At 36.5% G+C, this 10805-nt stretch overlaps 1 protein-coding gene across 1 annotated transcript; it reads right to left on the bottom strand.

Annotated features, from left to right (window-relative positions):
- Positions 1-5152: 5152 nt before the first annotated feature.
- Positions 5153-10805, bottom strand: LOC105046344 (BEL1-like homeodomain protein 9). The gene is given in 5 exon segments (XM_010924900.4): positions 5153-5341; positions 5343-5843; positions 6216-6276; positions 6919-7289; positions 9967-10805. Coding segments are annotated over 5 exon segments (1653 nt in total). The 5' UTR covers positions 10621-10805; the 3' UTR covers positions 5153-5275.

The raw sequence follows: 10805 nt of genomic DNA on the forward strand, positions 1-10805 counted from the left end.
TAAATTTAAAGAGTTCAGTTTGACGACACTAGAGGCAAGAATTTCTGAACTTTATTCATATATTTATATATTTTTTTTTTGTGCACCAGTGATTTCGATCTATATATTTTTGATAGTAACCTATTATATATTTAATTGTTAAGTATATATTTATAGTTTGTTGGATGTTATATATGATATATTACTGATCTTAATTTGGATGGATTTTGATAATCATATGCATCAAATTTTTACAAAAAAAAAAAGTGATATTGAATTTCAATACCTAACAAATCGGTGATTGAATTGTGTGACTAAATATGAAATTGTGGTGCTTTGGGGAGCCACTTTATTGATACATTATCATGGGCTTGAAATGTGATTGTAGTAATTTAGAGTTAAGCACTTGTGATCTTATAGCTAGCTACTTTATTAGTACCTTATCACGGGCTTGAAACGTGGCTATAGTAGTTCAAGGTCAACCACTTGTAGTCTTTTGGACTAGCCATTTTATAAGATCCCATCACGAACTTGAAATATAATTGTGGTAGTTCAGAGTTAAGCACCTACGGTTCTTTAAACTAGCTACTTTATTGGTGCTTATCACGGACTTGAAATGTGATTGTGGTAGTCCACAGAATTAGCCATTTTGTTATCCTTTAATGGATGGTTGTGATAATTCACAGGATTAGATATTTTTGTTGTCATATTACGGACTTGAAATATGATCATAGTAGTTCAGAGTCGAGCACTTTAATATGATCGGATGTAGATATTTGTATGATATGACTGATTGTACAAAAAGATATATTTGTTATGCATGCTTTATGAATCTTGGTACCTTTTGGCATATGATTTATATGAGTAACAATCATAATTAATTTATTATTATTATATCGATGTTGATGCATGAAAATTTTTATTGGGTTGTAAAACTCACAACCCTCTCCTTTTTTTTTTTTTCAGAGTTAATATCTGTACTTCACTAAGATTGAGATTACAATTTGAAAGAATTGATTAGATATAATATCAGCAATATTAATTGGATGATCAAGCCTTAAAAATTGTTCAAGATTTGATATTTGTTAACAAGAAATATTTTTGTTATGAATTGAGATATGGGATGTTGAGATTGTCACGAATTTTATCGATCTTGCATATTAATGAATTTTATCGGTTTTATATATTTTTTAGGACTTATCCTAAGAAATGTGTGGGCATTACTCGCTTGACGTAGATGTTGAGTTTGGGATGACAGAAGACACGCAATGCCTGATGGTGGTGGTGGTGGTGGTGGTGGTGGGACAAGTTTGTATCACAGTGAATGCTACATGGTGGTGGTGACAACGGTTGGTGCAAAAGAATCATGAAAATAGTCTAAGAAATAGCGCCGGGCAGAATCAAAGGCTGAAAATCAGGGAAGAAGGAAAAGCCTAAGGATAGATGGTGGGGATGGCCAAAGGCCGCAGCCTACGATGCCATTAAATGGCTGCAAGTGACCAGTGTGAACATTCACGAACACATAGCCTAAAACATGGCAGAAAATAAGGATCCAGCGTTCAGCTTTGTTTTGATGATTTCTTACTAGAAACCACATCAATGGTGGTGCTCTTTGTTGAGAAATATATAGCAAAAAGTGAATCAAAGAAGGGGAGGGGCGCTTGGCTCGTCTTCATTGAGCTTTTGTGACTGGCATGACAAAAAGATCATTGGTGAGATCGAGAGATTTCCACCACGTATGTACCATATATGGCTGGTGGTGATTCAGCGGAGAGACTCGGAGGGGTTGAGGCCATTAAATAGAAGCGGGAGCCAAGGTTTTTCTAACATCCAGGTGCCTTAAAAGGGTTTGACTCGCATCGGGAATCTTCCATTAGCCAAGCACGTTCAATGCATGCACTTGGCTGAGTTTTTTTGTTCCCCTTCATGTGAGGGCTTGGCCCGTCTCAGACCTAAGGCCAATTATGGACTAGGACTAGATTTGGATTTAACCTAGCCAAGAGTTGGGCCTCACACTTATTGCTACCATGTACGCATGCACAACAAACACTCTCCCTTCACAAATATCATACCGCCATAGAAAGCTTGTGTTATATATTAAAAAACTTTATGGACTTGTGATAAATGATCTATTTTATTTAACTCACTGATCAGAGTTGCTTTCATATGGCAGCGGATCCAATAATAGATGACACTTATTAGATTCGAAGTCAATTGAATGATGTCTAATAAATTCTATCCATGCATTTCCCTTTTTTTTGGTCCCCCAAATATATCATGTTAGTCTTGATGGTGATCAATTGGCACAATCTACAAATGCGTTGTATAATAACACACTTCTTAAGAACTTCTTTTCACTCAATATTACTATCTGTTTTGATCTCCTTCTATCCTACAATTCTATGAAGTATTTGTTCTAATGATCCCTTCCTAGAATTTTTGAATCCAAAATCTCTCTTGGTAGTATCTTGATGGTGAATGATCTTCCAACCCTCAATAAATGCAATTTTCATTTTGCCGGAAAAGTAAAGGTTCAATCTATTCTCATATAAATATTTAGTGGCTCAAAGTGAAGGTCTAATGGAAGAAATATCAAGGAAATCGCAGCTTGAAGGTTTAGCTTATTTGCATTCAGAGACTAAGGGACCCATAGAATAGAAGGTCAACTTTTTTTGTAGAGCTCCGGTGATTTGCAAAATTAATAATGAATATCTTTCTATTTTGAAGAAAGTAATTTGAAACTTGCCTACAAATAAAAAATTTGATTTATTCCTCTTATGTGAGGTTTAAACGATAGAGTCGATCGTGACTGACTGGAACAAGAAAAGCAACTTATTATTGCAACCCATTCTTGTCATGATTTATTTTTTTTCATATTATATCAATATCATTCTTGATTTAATTCTTTATTATGTGCTCTATTTCTTTTTTTCATGAATCACTCAACAAATTTAAAATCCTCCGTATGCAAAAGAATCTAGGTACTTTTGATCAATCCAAACCATTATCAACTACTGAGAGAAAAGTATTTAGAAGTACGAGAACATGCATTACATAGAGTGCATACATGGTCCACATATAACGTTTATTCACAGAATAGCTACTGCAAGGGAAAGACCATATGTGAAACAAAATGAGATCCTCTACAATACTAAAAAAATACTATACAATACTGTACTCATATTGAAACGTTCATAAAAAAAATAATTATATAATATTTATCTAAATTATTTAAATATTTTTAAAATTTTTTATTTTTTTTAATATTTTAACACACGCGTAAGAATATGACCTATATATCCACAGGAGAGATAGACGTCCATTTCCCTTTAATGAGATTTATCCATTAAAGAGACGTCCATTTCTCGAAGCATGTGAAACCAGTCCAACTAATGTCAAAACACATACCATCTATTAAATTAACCATAGAAGATCCTATCAACATCCCATATTTAAATAAAAAACTAAAGATAAATCTTCAACTTTATTTTTAACTTAAAAATAACTGTTCAAATAAATTTTATATAAAAATAACTATCCATTTTAAACATAAATTAAAAATAATTATTTATTTTAATTAAAATTATTTTTATATCCTTTAAAATATTATAATATTACATTATCACAATACAATATTCCTTCATAATAATATAATATTACATTATAGTAATGCAATATTTTTTATAATCATACAATATTATTATATTATATTAATATAATATTTATTTATAATAAAAAATATTATATTATATTAATATAATATTTTTTATAATAAAAAATATTATATTATATTAATATAATATTTTTTATAATAATATAATATAATTTTATTATATTATGTTAGTGCATTATATCAATATAATATTTATATTATGTAATAATATAATATTATTTTATAATAATATAATATTATTTTTATTGTAATATATTATTATTTTATGATAATATAATATTATAATAATATAATATTATTTTATAACTGTAAGAATAATTGGTTCATTCCATTTATTTTTAAATTATATTTTAAATAATAAAAAATTTTTGATAAAAAATTTTGTTTAAAAATTAAATAAATAATTATTTTTAAATTTAATTAAATATTTTTTATTAATTTTTTATTTTAAATACCTCCCTTTACAAAGTATATCCCATATTCTCCTTTAATTTTCTAATTATTAATTCTTAAAATCATTATTATAACACTATCATAGATTTAATTTCCTAAATCTTGGTGGCTGCACCGTGCGGCCTGCCTGTAAATAAGTACGGTCCGCGGTGTGAGCGCTGACAACGTCCGGAGAAGGCCATGAATGCAGTGAGAGATGGTAAAAACCACACCCATGAGCCCCCATTCCTTAGTTAAATCACTAACAGTGCCTGTCATTTCCAAGAAAGGCACCCGTTCCTCACGGTACATGTCATTTCCGAGGCGGCTATACGTTGGCCAAGAAACTGTCCAAAATATTTGCTCGTGGTGCAACTTACAAGCCAGGATCCTGCGAATCAGTCTTCTCCCATACGGCCCCACCAATTTACCCCATTAAATAACGGAGGAGACCTATGTACCCACAGCGGAGGTTTACCAACACCAACATGGACGTAGCCTTGCCACCGATTAACAATATCCAACAGAGCTTAACGAAGGACTTTAAATGCTCGCTCCCAGGAGCATTGAAGTAGGAATAACAAAAGAAATAAATAAAAAGGGACACCAATATCGGCAATCGATCGGCTAGGCATGGGTTTGAGTGAAGACTATATCTTGGCTCCTATAATCTATCCCAGGTCAGCCTTGGCTGGACGCAAGCACGAAACTCCATTTTTACAGCCTAGCCTGCCTCCCCTCGGCAAATGAGCTCCTAGCCTCCTACACTCCAATCCATGATTGTAGCCAGCTAACATTCAACACAAATATTTGTTAACATCATTTTCTTGCATCCTTTAGCAACCTAAGCTAGCAGGTCAATTAATATACACTATCCATGCTCTACAACCAGGTACAGATAGCAGGCTAGACTATCATTGTTTTCTGTTTTCCAATAAGCAACCATTCCCAGCCATCCCAAACGGCAACTTGAACAACTTCCACCGACACTCTGTACATAAAAATAAAATTGATGAGCGTCTAGAAGAATATAACACGTAGGAAAAATACAAATAGATCTACATACCTTCGACGCTTCATGAAGAATTAACAAGCTTCCAAATTTCTGCTTGGAAATTCATGTCACACAGAGTCCTGATGAGATTTTGGGAAAATATAGCCATTGATATTACAGAATATGATAGCCCATCCTCATCTCCTTCGGTTTGTAAACTTGGTGCGTACTTCGTCCAACAAATCATGAAGGAAATGCCCGCCAGGTATCCTTTCCAAAGTGTCGATCTTGCCCCTCGAATGCACCAATTACATAAGCATCACCGCAGTCTTCCAGGCCAAAATGGCGAACAACATTCATAGGAAGTGGCTCTGCTAAGCAAACGCCATTGTTTTGGATGCCCAGAGTGAGAGAAACATCACCTTTCGCACCAGTAGCAACATCCATTCCATGATGATGATGGCAGGATAAATTATCATAGACAAAGTTCAAGGGTTCCTGGATGTGGCTGGAGAGGTGAGTGAGATCATCTCGAAAGAGTTCGGTGGATGGATTTTGATTCTTTTGGCTGCTGCTGCTGCTATGGAGTGGTTGAGAACTAGAGGAAGGTGCCATAGATTCTAATGGAAGCTGGGTTTTCTCTTCAGTGTTACGGTTTCTATCAGCTGCTGGGGCTTTATGCGGTTTTCGCATCTCGAGAGAGTGGATTTCTTCAACCATAGGCTTCCAAAGTCTTACTCTTGCATTGATAAACCAGTTAGAGACCTGCTTGAATCGAATATGTCATTAGTATAAAATATTATAAAACTGTACGGATGCAGAAATGTAATTAAACAATCCATTCAAGGCAAAAAAAGGGGGGGTACATCATCCATGTAAGAGAAAACAGAAAATTTTGGTGCCATTAAAAATCAGTTTTTTCCCTTCGTAGGAGTCATCAGATCCTAGTTCTTAGTCATCAGATCCTAGTTCTTAGTCATGTTGTCACTATAGGGCAATGCGTAACAGACATACTGCAGTGACAATTTCTCCAACAAACTGTCCTCATTCAATCAGATAAGAAGAGCTATGCTTGAACATTTGATCTACATTAATTCCCAATTAAGCAAATTTAGCATGAATGTAGATGTTACTTACCTGGTTTCTTGTTAGACCTGTTTGTTTAGCCAATATCTGCTTGTCGGTGTCGGTCGGATACCTGGAAAACAATAATGGAACGGATCAATTGGTACATGCATATATCTAAAAACGAAAAATTACGGCCCCAAAGTATAGAGCAAAATAAATATAACCATTTTTCCCCCACTCATTTTATCGCCTAGTGGTTCAGACAGCAAGGCAATGGACTTTTGAGAAACAATATGGTAGGGGAACATGGTTATGTCAGCAAAGGAAATAAGCCAATATGTTTTTTTTTTTGGTTGATAATATTAAACAATCCAATATGTAGACAATAATGCCTTATCATATTGTCATACTTAAAGATAATAAACTATATTCACATGATCACATCTATAGCACAAAATTAGTGATGCATGCTCCATCAGACTGTATCTCAGTACATAAAAATGTGGATGCAAGAAGAATGTCTCCTCCTCCTATGTAGAACATCATGCGAGTTAGGTTGCCTTTCGATTCCTGACACCTCAATTGCTGTTGTAAATATAACTGTCATGTATCCATTTGATTGTCTCGTGGGCATGCCGAGATTGGATATCATAAACATATTCAACCATGACGAGCAAAAAAATTTTCAACTATAAACTGAAGAAGCCGCCCTCCTCTGAGGTGTTACCCTCAGCCATATCTCAAAACCAGTTCCACAAGTTTAGCCACTTACGGGTGCAAGAAGTGTTCAAACAGCCATGCACGAAGGACAGACACTGCACGTTCAGGAAGTCCCCGTTGAGGCCGCCAAACATGTGCCTGACCAAAAGTGCCAGAGCTGTTTGGTGCTCTTTGGAGACCAGCACCACAATTTGTGAGGCCGAAGCTCGAACTCTCTTCTCTGCTGAGGCCTTCTCGCCCGAGAACCTTGTTTGTGCAACTTAGTTGATTAGATATCCTATTTTTGAGGCACCTGAAGTGCTTCAACATGGCTTTGAGGGCCATGGAGGCATACGGAGCTGCAGTACTCAAGCCCGCCACAGATTCAAATGATGCGATAACAGCTTGCACCTGTTGATAATATTGTTTGTACTTTCTACGAACCTACAATAGTATCATTGGAATAAATTACAAGAAACAAACCAAGAAATGACAGTAGGACCACCAAACATACTCAAAATAGTTTGCGTGAACTATTTTAATACAGAAAACTACTTCCTGAGCTGTAATCAAATCAAATAGAACTGCAATTCAATAAAGAGCTAATTTAATTCCGAATACAAGTCTGGTTAACTCAACTAGGAAAAAGAACCCACATGATGATCATACCAAGAAAATAGATAACCTAGAAAGGACAAAAGAAATGAACGAATTTAGAGAAATGGTTATTTAAGATCCATTAAGGGCATCCAGCAATTAATGGACTGCATTTCAATAACACATTTTGCCTTACGATTTGTGCTCTGGAGATGAAGATTTATCAATTTTTCATTATCTTTCTACCCTATTATAGACTTTTCAAAGTCCAGATAATTTCAGATCTTTCATCTCTCAGTCGTATATGATCTTACACTAGAAAGAATAATGGAAAAGCACCCTTACCGGCGAAATAGGGTTAACGAAATCTTTCTACCCTATGATTTTATGGCAGACTGGTCTATAGCTTAAACTTGCATCAGGCAAAAATTCTGCAGGAAATCTGAGAGTGTTGCCATCAAATCTACTTAAGTCTGTGTTCCACAGCTGACAGTATGAAGAACTGCCAAAGTATCTAGATGTTTTAATAATAACAGATCAAAAGATATATCCGCCATACAGTCTACCGTTTAATTATGTCTATGAAAATGTCAGATACCATGATATCACCCATACTACAAGTTAAAGGTTCACACAGTTTCTGAGTTTCAACATAACCATGGGAAGTACTTCCTCAGTAATTCAATAGGTCATCAAATGCACAAGAATAAGATTCTGTACCGGTGCATGAAGAATTCTCACAGCTAGCGAGATAAAATACTATGTCATTCTTCATATTAAAAAGGCAAATCCAATTATCAATCATCAGAAATCTGAAGTAACACCGGATATAGACCATCAAAAATATCAAACATCTGCAAGTTATTGCTGGGATCGTAATCATTCAAAGAATAGACGCATCATTTTTGAGAAGGAAACATGATAATCAAATTAATCTCTATACAATCAATTATGTGCATATGTCGGTGTATTCTTCAAACAAAGACCATCAAAAATATCAAACATCTGCAAGTTATTGCTGGGATCGTAATCATTCAAAGAATAGACGCATCATTTTTGAGAAGGAAACATGATAATCAAATTAATCTCTATACAATCAATTATGTGCATATGTCGGTGTATTCTTCAAACAATTTTTCAACTCTCGTTAATTTGTCTCTTAGCGTTTACTCTCATCTATGTTTCACAAAAAGAGATTAGAAAACCAAGTCAGCATTAGCTGCTTAGAACCAAAAGAATACCAAATTTTCAAAGTGGAACAAAAAGAAGAAAATAATTTTTAGAGCAGTTTCTATGGTTTTATACGCCTTTTCTCCACCGGTTTAGCAGTCTGGTTAATTTCACCATTCTAAATACACACTGCAGTAACATCGAGAACAGTTTTTTCATTAACCCAGCAGCATGGTCTTCATCTATCAGGATATCCAGCTAGGCACGACCAAGATGTTGTTTCTATAGTATCAACTGTTCTTGCTGAATTTGTTGATGAGAGATGATACTTAATGAACAAACTCACTTGATTAATGATGATTGTTGAACGCAATTCATTGATGAATAGAGAATTGGAGAGGTAGAATAGTAGAGTACTCCCGGAAATAAATGATTTGCCGAAAACACTTGGGTAACTGCAATATATATGTCAAAGTCTAACTCATGAAGCAACATTTAAGCCTATATGACAAAAATGAGTAAATTAAAAGCACTTCTCACCTTTTTGAGTTATAAAAAGTCTTCCAGAAAGAACCTTTGATCTCTGACTCAATTTTTTTTAACAATATAAAAACTGTCACTCAAATTTAGGCCATGACATGGTCTTCATTCCATAATGAGTAGCAAACACGTTCATCTCAATTTGTTTTCTTTTACAATATATTCCTTCTGATAATATGGGAATATCACAATATCCAGCTCCTAATAAAGCACCACTAATCTAATAACAAAAAAATTATCACCATCAATGCTAGCTAATTAACTAAAACATTCTTTTTCAAGAAAAAAACCTGAAGCTACAGACCAGACAATATGATACAACGCCAGCATTAACAGTTTCTCGCAGCAACATGGCCTTATTTCAGAAATATCTAATCAACCCTAGCTTAAAGAAACCAAAAGTAGGGCAAAGAAATAAAACTAACAGTCGCAGAAAAGAAATAGCTTTGATCTGAAAGAACTATGCTTGGGCCGAGCCTTAGCATCACCAACACGGCCATAAAAGATAAAAATCTGCCATCTTCAAGATAAGCAAAGATTATATCAAGTAATGATAGCTACAACCATGACATAAATTCACGACATGACCATGATCTCTTAACAGTAACAAGATTCGACGAGTTGCATCGAAAATCTTTTGACATGAAAGAACACAGCCAATATTTATGACTACAAGAAACGCCTCGAGAAGGTAGAATAAATGGATAAGAGAACTGAGACAAAGCAAGTCCTTTCATGCCAATAGAGAACAGAAAAGTAAAAGAGCAAAAATCCAAGAAAGCACACAAAGTTGTTTCCAGAGCTGGACTCCTACCTCGTCAAGCATTGACACAAGCCTCGTCTTCTTCCACGGATGCTCGGCCCCCGAGATCCCGCTCTCCTCCACCCCTCCTCCGGCCAACCCCTCCATCTCGTGATGATCCAACGACGAAAGCTCCGGCGGATCGGCATCGAGGAGCATTCCCCCGTCGCCACCACTTAGTCCTTGTCGACGTCCCACGTCGCAAATCTCCTCTAGAAGTTGCTGGGCGGGCTCGAGGAACCGGGACCGGTTCAGGACCGCGGCGTAGCCGGTGAAGGGCCCGAGGGGCCCTGCGGGCCTCGGCGCCGGCCCAGCGGCGAACTGGTGGTGGGGCAAAGAAGTCGAAGGAGGCTTGGAAGAAGAAGAAGAGGAGGAGGCAAGGGACAAGGAGAAGCCCCGGTGGCCGGAGAATTGGGTGGTGGGAGAGAAAGTGTAGCTAGGGTTTGAAGAGTAGTAGGAGGAGGAGGAGGAAGGGAGAAAGGTGGTAAGAGAGCTGGGATCGTGGTGGAAGAAGAAAGAGGTGGGCGGCGGGGATTCCTCCGGTGGGAACCGGAGCTTCTCTCGCCGGCTGTGTTGGGGCACGTGGTACGTCTGATGGTGGTAGTGGTGGAGCAGCTGTTCCTGTCCTCCGCCACCGCCGCCGTATCCCTCCGCCGCCGACGACATCTTCTTGTTTCCTCGTTTTGGGTCTTATTCTTCCACGCCTCTTTCTCTGCTTTAAAACGCTGGAGAGAGTGAAGGTGGAGAGAAGGGCTGTCTGTCACTTTCGCTTCTTTTTCTTTTCTTCCTCCTTTCTGCAAAGGGGGTAAGAAAGTGAGGGGGTGAAGTGTGAGCAGTGAAAGCGATCGAAG

Source organism: Elaeis guineensis, chromosome 5, assembly GCF_000442705.2.
Source record: "Elaeis guineensis isolate ETL-2024a chromosome 5, EG11, whole genome shotgun sequence".
Taxonomy (NCBI): domain Eukaryota; kingdom Viridiplantae; phylum Streptophyta; class Magnoliopsida; order Arecales; family Arecaceae; genus Elaeis; species Elaeis guineensis.